This window comes from Ranitomeya variabilis, chromosome 7, assembly GCF_051348905.1.
Source record: "Ranitomeya variabilis isolate aRanVar5 chromosome 7, aRanVar5.hap1, whole genome shotgun sequence".
Classification (NCBI taxonomy): Eukaryota; Metazoa; Chordata; class Amphibia; order Anura; family Dendrobatidae; genus Ranitomeya; species Ranitomeya variabilis.
In genome coordinates, this window is record NC_135238.1 from 207,020,586 (window position 1) to 207,035,932 (window position 15,347).

The 15,347-nt window shown below is 41.4% G+C and overlaps 1 protein-coding gene across 1 annotated transcript in view; it reads left to right on the forward strand.

Annotated features, from left to right (window-relative positions):
- The window catches only part of LOC143784481 (bile salt export pump-like), a 105,465-nt gene extending 90,850 nt beyond the window's left edge, over positions 1-14,615 (forward strand). Inside the window, exons 23-28 of the mRNA XM_077272776.1 lie at positions 1,365-1,606; positions 2,706-2,862; positions 6,245-6,442; positions 9,244-9,450; positions 11,075-11,221; positions 13,086-14,615. Coding sequence (XP_077128891.1) covers positions 1,365-1,606; positions 2,706-2,862; positions 6,245-6,442; positions 9,244-9,450; positions 11,075-11,221; positions 13,086-13,286 — 1,152 coding nt within the window. The 3' untranslated portion in view covers positions 13,287-14,615. The remainder of the gene's footprint in view (positions 1-1,364; positions 1,607-2,705; positions 2,863-6,244; positions 6,443-9,243; positions 9,451-11,074; positions 11,222-13,085) is intronic.
- Positions 14,616-15,347: the final 732 nt, after the last annotated feature.

Genomic DNA, 15,347 nt, shown 5'->3' on the forward strand with positions numbered 1-15,347 from the left:
CAACAAATGTAATAAATGTATGTTCTAGTTTATTGGGGTTGTGGAGGTAGAAATAAGTTCAAAGTGATCGGGTGTTGCACCATGTTGACAAAATGTTGCACAATGTTTGTTAAATTTGGTGCATCTTTAAACTAATCTCTTCTGTCTTGGATATTCTCGTTTTTAGGTCCTTTTTCCCCAAGTGGAGTGATTTTGCAGCTTTTTTTGCAACTTTTAAAAAAGTTAAAAATTGAAAAATCTGTCTAAAAACATCTGGAAACCTAAAGTCATGTTCACACGTTCAGTATTTGATCAGTATTTTGCATCAGTATTTCAAAACCAAAACCAGGAGTGGGTGATAAATACAGAAGTGGTGACGTGTTTCTGTTATACTTTCCCTTTGATTGTTCCTCTCCTGGTTTTGGCTTACAAATACTGATGTAAAATACTGACCAAATACTGACAGCGTGAATGTGGCCTATGCCAGGCACAATTTGATCAACAAAGTATAAAACTGTCAGGCAAAAAAAAAAAAACAACTGAAATTTGTAATTAAAGAGTTGAAATACATAAAAAGAGAAAAAAGGTGCATTTTACTTTAAATAATTAGAGTGAAAGCATTAATAAATGAATTGCCAAAAAGTGATTTGAAAGTAAGCCAATCTATCGATGATGGAAACTTGGATTAAAACACCCGATAGACTATCTCCCTACCCTCAAACCGGCTTTTAAAACATTAGACCACTAGGTCATCATGAACTAGATCCTTGCCCCCCAGACCAATGGGGCATCGTTGTTTCCATGAAGTGGACAATGTCGCTAGCGAATGTAAGCTCGAGGCCATTACTAATGATCATTATGTACTGAAGAAACTTTACTTTCATTAAATTCCATCTTGAATTCATTTTTAATATCAACCTCTGGTCCCTTTCTAATCATGACCCCTTAGTAATGTCTGGTCTGCACTTAAAGCACTGCATTAAAAATACATTATTTAATTAGTGCCACTTAAAGAACCATGTATCACCGATAATGGGAAAAAATAGAAAAAAGATACATTTAATTACACTCTATAAATTGCCCAAATAGCCCAGGGAGACGCGAAAGAATGCATTTTAATTATGATTTACTTAAAATGAATGCCATTAAAATCATAAAATTACAGAAATGTGCAACTTTGGAAAATTTAGTTTTAAAGACATTAATAAGTAAATACAAGAAAACCTCATCTTCCTGGGTAACAAGCTTTTCTGTGCTTGATGTCAAACGTCATGTCAGTAGCACCGACCGACACCAACTTTATCCTAAGCTGTTAGAGAAAAATCTCAAAAATGATATAAATTTTAGATTTAATTTTTCACTTGGATTCATTATTTTTCCCCCAGGTCTCCAGTGAAGCTATTGGTAATATTCGCACAGTTGCCGGATTGGGAAAGGAGAATATGTTTGTCCAAATGTATGAGAAGGAGCTGGAGATGCCGTACCAGGCCGCAGTAAAGAAGGCTCATGTGTATGGTGTCAGTTTTGGCTTTTCCCAGTGCGTCATTTTCATGGCCTATGCCGCATCCTTCAGATTTGGAGGCTTTTTAGTCAACACGGAGGGGTTACATTATTCTAATGTTTTCAGGTACTGTCATTTTTATTTCTATTTATTAACTCTTATGTCTCAAACTCTTCATATAAGTTGTCTTGGTTTTGATTTTTTTTTTGAAAAGGGAAGCACGTAAGTAAGGCAGGTCCAGTGTAAAAAAGTTATTGAAAGTCATAAAGATTCACATTTGTTGCTGACTATTAAAAACATTGTTGATGCACCATACATACAAGAAAAGCAGTGGCGCAATAGATCATTGATAGAGTATGGAAGGTCTTGTGTTCAGGCCATTCGTCTACTAGATGGAGAGGACAGTGACTGCATACAATTCCTCCTGATAATGACCACAGGATCAGACTACGCAGGGTTTGTCTGTAATCTGTGATCATGGATCTACTTTGGAGGCATAGATATAAAACTGTGGAATGTATTTTTAAGCAACTCTGTTTGCAAGGCTGTTTTCTCTTAATTAAAATGTGCTGCGAATTTTAATGGATATATCCTTTAAAGGGTTGAAGGCTTTAGCAAAGCTCATTCAGAGTAAATATATGCACTAGGCAAATATACAAATGCGGAATACTTTGCTTATAAAGGGGTTACCCAAGACTTTATAAAGTTTTTACTATGGGACTAAGTACTAACAGGCAGGTAGTTTCTAACTGCCTCCGTGTTCTGCCCAGCGCAGATCTCTGCCGACACAGAGCAGTCTCTGCCGATCATTATGTGGCTTCCGCTGACGTCATGATGACAGAGCAGCAGCTTCTCTTCCGCCCTACTCTGTTGATTGATTGTGACTGCCCATGTCATGCTGATTGACAGCTCGATCTCAGCTGCCTAACAGTGGACATCCGGCTGTCAATCAGCACGACATTCCCAGTCAACAGAGCAGCGCTAATGAGGAAGAGCTGCTCTGTCGACGTGATGCAGCTGAATTGCCGGTCAGTGACTGCTCAGAGCCAGCGTAGGATACAACAGGTAGGTAGTTGCTAACTAACAACTCCCTGCCTGTTAATTTTTTGGCTCATAGTAAAAAAAATTTAGTCCTGGCTAACCCCTTTAATTTATTACTCCTGCTCCTACATCTTTCTTGTTTTTACCCTCAAAAACAAATACGTTCTGCTTCTTTCAAATACAGAGTTATATCTGCCATAGTCACGAGTGGCACTGCCCTGGGAAGGGCATCATCCTTCACTCCAGATTATGCCAAAGCAAAAATTGCAGCCTTTCAATTCTTCAAGTTACTTGACCGCATTCCCAAGACCAGCGTGTACAGCACAGATGGAGATAAATGGGTAAGATTCCCGTCATATGTCTTTTCTTTCCTTTTCTTTTCTGTGAATTGAACCAGCGCTCAATAAATGATTGTCGATCTTACGAAAAACTAATCTGAGCAGGCATTGTGATGGAAATGTTTGCACCCCTCAGCCTTTCTTCTCTTGCGGCTGAGATCATTGTTTTGCTCACAGATGTCACTAAACAGCTTTCATGTTCTAATATCTCGTGCAAAGCACCAAAATGGGAATTGTCCCATCCATAAACCCGCATATCCAGACTCCGTATCCTCCAGTGAGAAAGCTGTGAAATGGAATTGGTCTCAAAGCATGGCTTTAAATGTGCAATGTCAATTCTAAAATCTATTACATCCAGACCCTCCAGTGACTTATCTATAGATGAAAACATGCTGTGCAGAGGTTATTATTGTTCCATATAATTGCTCTATATCTCCATTATCTCTGAAATGTTTTCATAGTCTCAGTCTCCTGACATATTGCAATATTCTGCTTACAAGCATCATGTAATCCACTCTACTGAGACCAAAGTTTATCTTTCCTTTTATGACAGCACCATGTTGACCATCCCTAAATATACATGATCTTAACGTATAGAAAATGCCAATATATATAAAGTAGGGCGCTGCACTTTCCATTTTTAGACAGTTCTCATGTTTAAAATACTGTATAAGAAGCAAGGAGCAGCAAGCTACGACTTGCCTACTTTGGACACCATCATACGAATAGAGTAATCACTGTACATCATAGGAACAATACGAAGAGGAAGACCAACAATCTGATGGTTTGATACTATCAAGATAACGACAGAGAAGACCCTGGTGGACCTATCTAGGCTTGCACAAGATCGATCCTCCTACGGATCGTTCATCCATCAAGTCACCATGGCTCTATATTATAGTAACAATAATATACCCTCACCGGCCACTTTATTAGGTACACCTGTCCAACTTCTTGTTAACACTTAATTTCTAATCAGCCAATCACATGGCGGCAACTCAGTGCATTTAGGCATGTAGACATGGTCAAGACAATCTCCTGCAGTTCAAACCGAGCATCAGTATGGGGAAGAAAGGTGATTTGAGTGCCTTTGAACGTGGCATGGTTGTTGGTGCCAGAAGGGCTGGTCTGAGTATTTCAGAAACTGCTGATCTACTGGGATTTTCACGCACAACCATCTCTAGGGTTTACAGAGAATGGTCCGAAAAAGAAAAAAAATCCAGTGAGCGGCAGTTCTGTGGGCGGAAATGCCTTGTTGATGCCAGAGGTCAGAGGAGAATGGGCAGACTGGTTCGAGCTGATAGAAAGGCAACAGTGACTCAAATCGCCACCCGTTACAACCAAGGTAGGCCTAAGAGCATCTCTGAACGCACAGTGCGTCGAACGTTGAGGCAGATGGGCTACAGCAGCAGAAGACCACACCGGGTACCACTCCTTTCAGCTAAGAACAGGAAACTGAGGCTACAATTTGTACAAGCTCATCGAAATTGGACAGTAGAAGATTGGAAAAACGTTGCTTGGTCTGATGAGTCTCGATTTCTGCTGCGACATTCGGATGGTAGGGTCAGAATTTGGCGTAAACAACATGAAAGCATGGATCCATCCTGCCTTGTATGGAGCATCTTTGGGATGTGCAGCCGACAAATCTGCGGCAACTGTGTGATGCCATCATGTCAATATGGACCAAAATCTCTGAGGAATGCTTCCAGCACCTTGTTGAATCTATGCCATGAAGAATTGAGGCAGTTCTGAAGGCAAAAGGGGGTCCAACCCGTTACTAGCATGGTGTACCTAATAAAGTGGCCGGTGAGTGTATGTATACAAAAGTAGTGGCATAAGTTGAAGCTTATGGTCCCCACTGAAAAATCTCCAACCGCGCCCCCAAATATCATGGGTCTTTATTGGTCTTCTAAAATGTGACAAGGGGACCTTTAGAGCCCCCTAGATTTTAGTGCCTCGGCGTGACCGCAACACCTTCACCCACTGTATTTATGCCCCTGTATAAAATGTGGATACATACAACAATGCTACTACAAAATGGCAATAAATACCGCCATTCTTTGCCATAATAATGCTTCCATGCAGTATCCAAATAATGCTACAATTGAGTGGTCAGATAAGACTGTCAGATATTTCCTGAAAAATACTTCCTGCCATTTGTGTCAAATTAATACAGACATACCATCTATGCCTAAATAGTTGACTTGGAAAAGTCCATGACTTTTTGGGGTTATTTACTCTACTCGTCTTTTCCATCTTGCCCATCTGAGTAGTCCATCTTTGTAGTTGGGGTTCACGGGTCATAAGTGCAATAACAGAAGGACATACCTCCTGACTTTTAAAACCATGACAAGGACATATATTGTGGTACTTACACAGCATTGTTGCCCTGTTGAATCAACTTGTTGTTCTCAATCACCATGATACACCTTTCATGGCCCTCATAGAGTATGATGTTCCCCAAAATGCCATCTACACATGGTATGATGCCCCACAATACACCCTAAATGTACAGTATGATGACCCCACTGTGCGCCCAGCAAAATATAAAGCCCCCATAGTGCCCTAATACAGCATGATGCTGCCACAGAGTCCCAAATATTGTATGATGTCCTAGCAATTCCCCAAGCATAGTATAATACTTTCACAGCCCCCCTTACAATATGATGACCCCATAGTTCCCGCATTCAGTATGATACCAGCACAGTCCCGCACACACAGTATCATGAACACACAGCCCTCCCACATGCAGTATGATGACCCTACAGTCCCCCCACACAGTATAATTACCCCACATTCACAGTATGATGCCACAACAGTCCCCCACACACAGTATGATAACTACACAGCCTCTCACTCACAATATGACGATCCCACAGTCCTCCCACACAGTATGATGACCCTACTTTCCCCCACACACAAAGTATGATTCCCCACAGCCCCACATACAGAATTATAACCCAACAGCCCCATAATATACAAAACAAAAAAGATTATACTCACCTGATCTAAATTTCATCTGTTGCAGCCTCCGTCTCCTCTTCTGACTTGTCTAAACAGTAGATCGGAGGAGGCAGCAAAATGCAGTGACATCATTGCACAAAACAGGAGTGACAGGACAGGCAGCTTGTGGCTCCTTGTTTGACCATGGGATTGAACTGTGTAGGCACCATATTAACACCAACACAGTTTAATGTCGTTTAGTGATCACTGGAAATTGGGAGCACTGGGAAAGAAGTTTGGGGACACTTTTCATAATCTTTGACACTAGCGATGTCAATGTTTCAAGTATAACTGAGCATCGTACACTGTATATTGTTATATGTACTTCTGTTGTATTAAAAGTAGCTTAGCTCCTAACGTGTATATATCCTTCTTTACACAGGACAATTTCAAAGGAGACATTGAGTTTGCGAATTGCAAATTTACCTACCCTAGTCGTCCAGTGACCATGGTGCTGCAAGGTCTTTCAGTTAAAGTAAAATCTGGGCAGACGCTGGCATTTGTAGGCAGCAGTGGTTGTGGAAAAAGTACCAGTGTCCAGTTGCTGGAAAGATTCTATGATCCAGATGAGGGGAAAGTAGTAAGTACATGATTTCTAATGTCTTCACCTACATTATAAAGAAACTTGTGTTGTGTGGACAAAAAGCTCGAGCTTCTGTTAAATACCAATTCTAAGCTGATTGCAGGGACAAATAATGCAGCAGCTTGAGGCACATACACCAGGAAAACATGTCTAGAAAATATAGGAATAAAAGCAGAATAAACCAAATATAGTGCCTAAGTGTAGACATGGAAAATGTAAATGGATCAGCACAGAGTATATATAATGCTGCAGGAACTAATGCACATCGAACCAGGCTAGGAGTCACAGAGGGATGTTATATATTAATTCAATGTATATAGAGCAATTGAAAACACAGATTATTATTATTATGAAAATTGTAAATTCACACTGAAGGCATCAAAACTATGAATTAACACACGTGGAATTATATACTTAACAAAAAATTGTGAAACAGCTGAAAATATGTCTTATATTCTAGGTTCTTCAAAGTAGCCACTTTCTGCTTTGAGGACTGCTTTGCACACTCTTGGCATTCTCTTGATGAGCTTCAAGAGGTAGTCACCGGAAATGGTTTTCACTTTACAGGTGTGCCCTGTCAGGTTTAATAAGTGGGATTTCTTGCCTTATAAATGGGGTTGGGACCATCAGTTGTGTTGAGCAGAAGTCTGGTGGATACACAGCTGATAGTCCTACTGAATACACTGTTAGAATTTGTATGATGGCAAGAAAAAAGCAGCTAAGTAAAGAAAAACGAGTGGCCATCGTTACTTTAAGAAATGAAGTACATCTCTACAACAACTGTTAAGAGGAGACTTTGTGCAGCAGGCCTTCATGGTAAAATAGCTGCTAGGAAACCACTGCTAAGGACAGGCAACAAGCAGAAGAGACATGTTTGGGCTAAAGAACACAAGGAATGGACATTAGACCAGTGGAAATCTGTGCTTTTGTCTGATGAGTCCAAATTTGATATCTTTGGTTCCAACCACCGTGTCTTTGTGCTGCGCAGAAAAGGTGAACGGATGGACTCTACATGCCTGGTTCCCACCGTGAAGCATGGAGGAGGAGGTGTGATGGTGTGGGGGTGCTTTGCTGGTGACACTGTTGGGGATTTATTCAAAATTGAAGGCATACTGAACCAGCATGGCTACCACAGCATCTTGCAGCGGCATGCTATTCCATCCGGTTTGCGTTTAGTTGGACCATAATTTATTTTTCAACAGGACAATGACCCCAAACACACCTCCAGGCTGTGTAAGGGCTATTTGACCAAGTAGGAGAGTGATGGGGTGCTACGCCAGATGACCTGGCCTCCACAGTCACCAGACCTGAACCCAATCGAGATGGTTTGGGGCGAGCTGGACCACAGAGTGAAGGCAAAAGGGCCAGCAAGTGCTAAGCATCTCTGGGAAGTCCTTCAAGATTGTTGGAAGACCATTTCTGGTGACTACCTCTTGAAGCTCATCAAGAGAATGCCAAGAGTGTGCAAAGCAGTCATCAAAGCAAAAGGTGGCTACTTTGAAGAACCTAGAATATAAGACATATTTTCAGTTGTTTCACACTTTTTTGTTAAGTATATAATTCCACATGTGTTAATTCATAGTTTTGATGCCTTCAGTGTGAATGTACAATTTTCGTAGTCATGAAAATACAGAAAGATCTTTAAATGAGAAGGTGTGTCCAAACTTTTGGTCTGGACTGTACATATACAGGGTGGGCCATATATATATAATGGGAATGGTTGGTGATATCAACTTACTATTTGTGGCACATTAGTATATGGGAGGGAGAAAACTTTTCAAGATGGGTGGTGACCATGGCGGCCATTTTGAAGTCAGACATTTTGGATCCAACTTTATTTTTTCCAATGGGAAGAGGGAATTTCACAAGAAAAACAATGGTGTGCTTGGTTTTAATGTAACTTTATTCTTTCATGAGTTATTTACAAGTTTATGACCACTTATAAAATGTGTTCAAAGTGCTGCCCATTGTGTTGGATTGTGAATGCAACCCTCTTCTCCAACTCTTGACACACTGATAGCAACACTGCAGAAGAAATGCTAGCACAGGCTTCCAGTATCTGTTGTTTCAGATGCTGCACTTCTCATATCTTCACAGCATAGACAATAGTTTTTAGATGACCCCAAAGATAAAAGTCTAAGGGGGTCAGATCAGGAGACCTTGGTGGCCATTCAACTGGCCCACAATGACCAATCCACTTTCCAGGAAACTTCATGTAGGAATGCTCGGACCTGACACCTATAATCTGAGGTGCACCATATTATGGGTGTCAGGTCCGAGCATTCCTACATGAACAGTTTCCTGTTCATGTTCTATGGTGGTTCTATTCTGGTTTATTCACTTATTGTCTGGTTGAAGATTTTAAGAAAACGTTTAAAAGTTATATTTTATAAAATCTTTAAAGTATAGAGTTTTTTTTATAGTTAAATAATTGCATTTCCTAATCAAGTGTGTATGTGCTATAGACAAAGCCTACACCGCTGGTATGGAGCCCAAAAAGAGAAGGGGCTCATTCCAGGCTGGTCCTATCCATACTTTAATGGCAGTTGATAATCCTCGCATGGTTTTGTTTCTGAAGGGTGTTGTAGAAGATGAAAAACGTGGAGGCTATAGACTTGACAATGACTATGGACTCTATAATCTCCTTTCCAGTGGTTAGGAGTGTGTTGACACCAGGATTTTCCTTTTGGTAGTTAGAAGTGTGGTTGTATCAGGCCAAGTCTTTTATCATTGATCTATCTATGATATGTTTTGCCTGTAGACCATATCTAACCATGTATACTTTACATTATGCACAGCTCGTGGATGGACATGCAACTTCCAATGTAAACATAGCATTTTTGAGAAGCAAGATTGGCATAGTGTCCCAGGAGCCGGTGTTATTTGAAGGAAGCATTGCTGACAATATCAAGTATGGAGATAACTCTCGAGACATCTCATCGGAGGAAGTGATTGATGCTGCAAAGAAAGCGCACTTACATGAGTTTGTCATGTCTCTGCCAAATGTGAGTTCATATTACATTTCTCTTTTCATCCCACTATCATGTATTCTTTACTAAAGCAAATAAAACTAGAAATTAGGATACTATAATGCATATTCAAAGGACTAAGATAAAAATGCATGGACAAAAGTGCACGAAGTCCAAAGGCCTCTCTGTTATGTATGGAAATAATATTAATATACTAAAGTAAATATCAGATGGGTACTGTTGCAGATTTTGCAGATTTTGCATTGGGATTAGGAGCTCTGAATCACGCCTCTTCTCTGTTAGCACAGAGCACCTCTGCGTATTTTGGATGTAACACTTGCAGATCCACTTAATTTATGCAAAATATGGACAGTTGAGCATATCTGAGTGAGGCTTGAAGAGGTTGTCCGTTCTAAAATGATAAGTCTGCAGTCACTCTGTGTGACTGCAGACTTATGAATCGCCCCAGCTCACGCACTGCGCGCTGCGAGGATTCGCCGGTTCCTGAGCTGGGAACGGCGGTGATGTATGCAATGGGCATACTTCCGGACGAAACCCGACTATTGGGCGTTGCCTCGCCCCATACACTTGTATGGAGCGAGGCCACGCCCACTAGACAAATTCTGGCCTGGAGCATGCACAACGCATACATCCCAGCTCAGGAACTGGCGAATCATCGCAGCGCGCAGTGCGTGAGCTGGGGCGATTCATAAGTCTGCAGTCACACAGAGTGACTGCAGACTTACCATGTTAGACAACCCCTTTTATAAACACTACATTGTCAATGTTGAGGTTTACACTTCAAGGATAAGACTGGATCCATGGCAGAAATCCAAGTGTTGGCATCAGGTTTTTGCCACTTGTCCTCTAGTAAAATACATGTAGGATTTGCCTGTGGTTTAATGTTTCGTCTTATATTGTAGTTTTTCATCTCTGTTGCAAGATTACTCATTAATACATTCAGCATATGGACAAAAAAACCTCCTGACACATATGGGAGAATGACAAGTTGTTGTGCTCCATATGTTGAAATCTCACTCCAGTCCCTGGTCTGAGTGAGATTTTTGGCATGGCGCATGCCACTCGCCAGACATTCATCTCTTCATGAATCAGGAGCATCTGACTCCAACACGCCCCTCATCAAGATCTGTAAGAAAATACTGGTCTTGATGAACTGGGACCATAGTGTGAAGAAGATTAATGTTTGAGGAACAGACTGTTACCACCACTTACCATCTGTTTAGCCATATATTTTGAGGTCACTTTGACATTACTAAGGCTATGCTTGCATTAAAGAGCTTGGAAGAGGTTGCACACAGTCCTAGGTGACCTCACAGTGTTATACACGTCTTTCCAGAACAATTGGAGGCTTGGCCCCCCTTTTGATTTGCGACAAATCGATTACTTACAAATCAAATTTTCTGGGAAAATTTTTATCGCCATTCGCAATTTTTTCCCCCTGATTTCATGTTCATGAAGAAGTCAGTTATTTTATTATGGCCAACATAAAATATTAACACTAATATTTCCTGCTTTCTTGATGAGAACTGAAGAATTTCTAAACCAACTCTTGGACAAATTCATCAAGATTGACCATAAAGCTCTGGATGTGTTACTGGAATTTCAACCTACAACTTTTATTTTTCATTCTTTTCTCCAGAAATACGAAACAAATGTTGGGATAGGGGGATCTCAGTTGTCCCGAGGACAGAAACAGCGTATTGCTATAGCCAGGGCTATTGTAAGAGACCCTAAAATTCTGCTTTTGGATGAAGCCACTTCGGCCTTAGACACTGAAAGTGAAAAGGTTTGTAATTCAATATCTATTCTTAACAAGAAAATGAACACTGAACTATTTTATGCTATTAGTTGTCAGCGAATATTCTTTTTCTATTAGGTTAGGCATAGAAAATGTTAACCTTTTCCCAGATCAGAGCATGAATAGAAAATACTTCTACACAGGTTAATAATAGAGCCAGTATATTGCTGCTGTTGGCCTTGTATCTGTTGGAAAGAATAGAATATTAGGTCTTTGTGGCCAGTGTGCAAATTGCAAAATTTCTCATTTGTTTTCATACAGATAGTAGCATGGAAAATGTAAAAATGAAACTAAAAAATGCATTAACCTTATAAACATTTTTATCCAATAATTTATTAATTACAGATTCCCATTTATCTGTTTCTTGATGTGTTCTGAGTTTCTTTCAGCCTCTCCTTTCATTTATTTCACCTCATGTAGTCTTAACTTGCAATAGACTCTCTGTGAGATTGCAGAGATCTGAGGGAACATTGGGCCAGTAATACTGTATATGATCAGTAGACTCTGTGATCAGATAGGCAGTGGATTCTCTGATCAGATAGGCAGTGGACTCCGTGCTTAGATAGGCAGTGGACTCTGTGATCCCATAGGTAGTGGACTCTGTACTCAGGTAGGCAGTGGACTCTGTTATGAGATAGGCAGTGGAGTCTGTGCTCAGATAGGCAGTAGATTCTGTGGTCAGATAGGCAGTGGACTCTGTGATCAGATAGGCAGTGGACTCTGTGCTCAGATAGGCAGTGGACTCTGTGATCAGATAGGCAGTGGACTCTGTGATCAGATAGGCAGTGGACTCTGTGATCAGATAGGCAGTGGACTCTGTGATCAGATAGGCAGTGGACTCTGTGATCAGATAGGCAGTGGACTCTGTGCTCAGATAGGCAGTGGACTCTGTGATAAGATAGGCAGTAGACTCTGTGATCAGATAAGCAGTAGACTCCGTGCTCAGATAGGCAGTGGACTCTGTGCTCAGATAGGCAGTGGACTCTGTGCTCAGATAGGCAGTAAACTCTGTGATCAGATAGGCAGTAGATTCTGTGCTTAGATAGGCAGTGGACTCTGTGATAAGATAGGCAGTAGACTCCGTGCTCAGATAGGCAGTGGACTCTGTGCTCAGGTAGGCAGTGGACTCTGTTATGAGATAGGCAGTGGAGTCTGTGCTCAGATAGGCAGTAGATTCTGTGGTCAGATAGGCAGTGGACTCTGTGATCAGATAAGCAGTGGACTCTGTGCTCAGATAGGCAGTGGACTCTGTGATCAGATAGGCAGTGGACTCTGTGATCAGATAGGCAGTGGACTCTGTGATCAGATAGGCAGTGGACTCTGTGCTCAGATAGGCAGTGGACTCTGTGCTCAGATAGGCAGTGGACTCTGTGATAAGATAGGCAGTGGACTCTGTGATCAGATAGGCAGTGGACTCTGTGCTCAGATAGGCAGTGGAATCTGTGATAAGATAGGCAGTAGACTCTGTGATCAGATAAGCAGTAGACTCCGTGCTCAGATAGGCAGTGGACTCTGTGCTCAGATAGGCAGTGGACTCTGTGCTCAGATAGGCAGTAAACTCTGTGATCAGATAGGCAGTAGATTCTGTGCTTAGATAGGCAGTGGACTCTGTGATAAGATAGGCAGTAGACTCCGTGCTCAGATAGGCAGTAGATTCTGTGCTTAGATAGACAGTGGACTCTGTGCTCAGATAGGCAGTGGACTCAATTCTAGAAACAAAGTGGACTCTGTGCTTATATCGGCAGTGGAATCTGTTCAGATCGGCAATGGACTCTGTACATTGTTGTACAGTCCACCAGACCAGTTACAATAACACTTTTCTTTAATATGTATTTTTTGCTTTGTTTTCTAGACTGTACAGCAAGCGCTGGATGAAGCAAGACAAGGTCGTACCTGCATTGCCATCGCTCATAGATTATCCACCATTCAAAACTGTGACATAATCGCTGTGATGGCACAAGGCGCTATCATTGAACAGGGAAATCATGAGCAACTTATGTCTCGGAAAGGAGCCTATTATAAACTGGTCACTACAGGGGCACCAATAAGTTAGATACCACCAGTTGTACATTCCAACTAGTACCTTAAAAGGGGTTGTCCACTTTATCTTTATTTTAACAAATATGTCTGGGACATGACATTGTGGAACTTACTAATACATAAGTATTATAGATTTTCCTCCTTCACAGACTGCACAGCACTCCATCCTTTTCTCAAAACGGCTGCTGATGGAGGAGCACGAGGCCAGACCTGTCCATCAGCCGCCTCCAACTACAATGGATCATTTCCATTTGCAGTGTTTTTTAATTGGAAAAGTCTGATGGACGGGTTTGGTCACCTAACCCTCCATCAGCAGCTATTTGGAGAACACTAGTCCTAAGTAGTCTAGAAGGAAGGCTACACTAACGAAACATCTAATACTTATTAAAGCAAATCTTTCAAAATTTCTTTTGGGAAAATTTGCTCAAATCAGCCAACAGACTGGACTTCAATCAAAAGTGGCTTGATAGCCGTGAAAATATGTTAATTATATTCTATTATTATAATTATTATAAAGCATACATAACTAAGGATGAAGCAATAGGGGTTAAAAATAATAAATAGAATCATCTGTCCTTACTTTACCTTCTCAGTTGCTCTCCAGTCCTCCGAGCTGGCGTTTGGATCTTTCGGTGCTTACGGTCATAGGTGCACCGACACATGTTACTGACATCAATAACATGCGTTGCCCCCCACGTGACTGCGAGGTTCTCTGCCCCAGAAGAATTAATGACCCACTTGGAAGACCGCAAGGCTCCAGCGTAGGTGGCGTAAAGAGACAGGTGAGGGCTTAGAACAGATGAGTATTATGTGTTTTTTATTTATTCCTTCTCAGCCCTCAAAATAATCTCTGCAAATTAAATTCGGAGAAAGTTTGATTCCTTACAGATGGATCATCTCTAATTAGTATGTATCAAATCATGTCTTCATTACATTTGTTAAAATAAAGTGGACGACGCCTGTAACTTCGTTTAGTCTGTATACGGTATTTCTGTATAGTTATATATCTTCTTACTGCAATCAGTAGGAATATTGCATTTAATTTATTTAGCTGTGCGCGCTTTTTCATTGTAACAGTAGGATGTTGCCTCATTTCCACAGTTTCCTTGGTGCTTTGCCTTATGCTCGTGATGACATATGCTGCAATAAGTGGCTCTCCGACAGTTGTGTATGGTGGGAGTTGTAGTTTCTGAGCAGCTGGCAGACCACAAGTTGTCAGCCGATATTGTATAATGTGTTGGATTTCCCGGAGTACAGCACTTTGCAGGGGAATTATTTATTCTTATCCTTTTATACTGCGGCTCACGTACAGTTGTCATTAAATTAGATCATTTTATCAAAACCTGCTGTTTGCTTCTTGTGTTATTTTCTGCCTGGCTGCTGGCTAATCTGCGACTATTGATTGGCTGTTTTGTCATTTTAAAGTCCATGATCCCATTTGGCAAGTGTTTAAGCTGTTGACCTGTACATCCACAATACTTTATACTGCAGCTTTGCATATCCTAATTTGCTGCTGTTTAGAAAAATGAGCTCAAAAGGGGAAGGCAATGCATTGAGCACTCATTACAAGCATTGTGGGGCACTTTTATGAGCAACTGAACCTCCAGTGAGAAAAAGAAAGTAATAGGTTTGCACAGTATCTATATATACAATTGTCTAAGGGTTTTTCTGTCTGTCTGTCCTGGAAATCCCGCGTCTCTGATTGGTCGAGGCCGCCAGGCCTCGACCAATCAGCGATGGGCACAGCATGACGACGATGATGTCATAAAGGTTGCCTCGACCAATCAGCGACGGGCACAGTCTGCCGCGAATTCTGGGATCATCATTGTCCATATACTATGGGGACATGCATATTCTAGAATACCCGATGCGTTAGAATCGGGCCACAATCTATCAGCGACGGGCACAGTATCGACGTAGAAATCCCGCGTCTCTGATTGGTCGAGGCTGCCAGGCCTCGACCAATCAGCGACGGGCACAGCATGGCGACGATGATGTCATAAAGGTTGCCTCGACCAATCAGCGACGGGCACAGTCTGCTGCGAATTCGCCTCGACCAATCAGCGACGGGCAC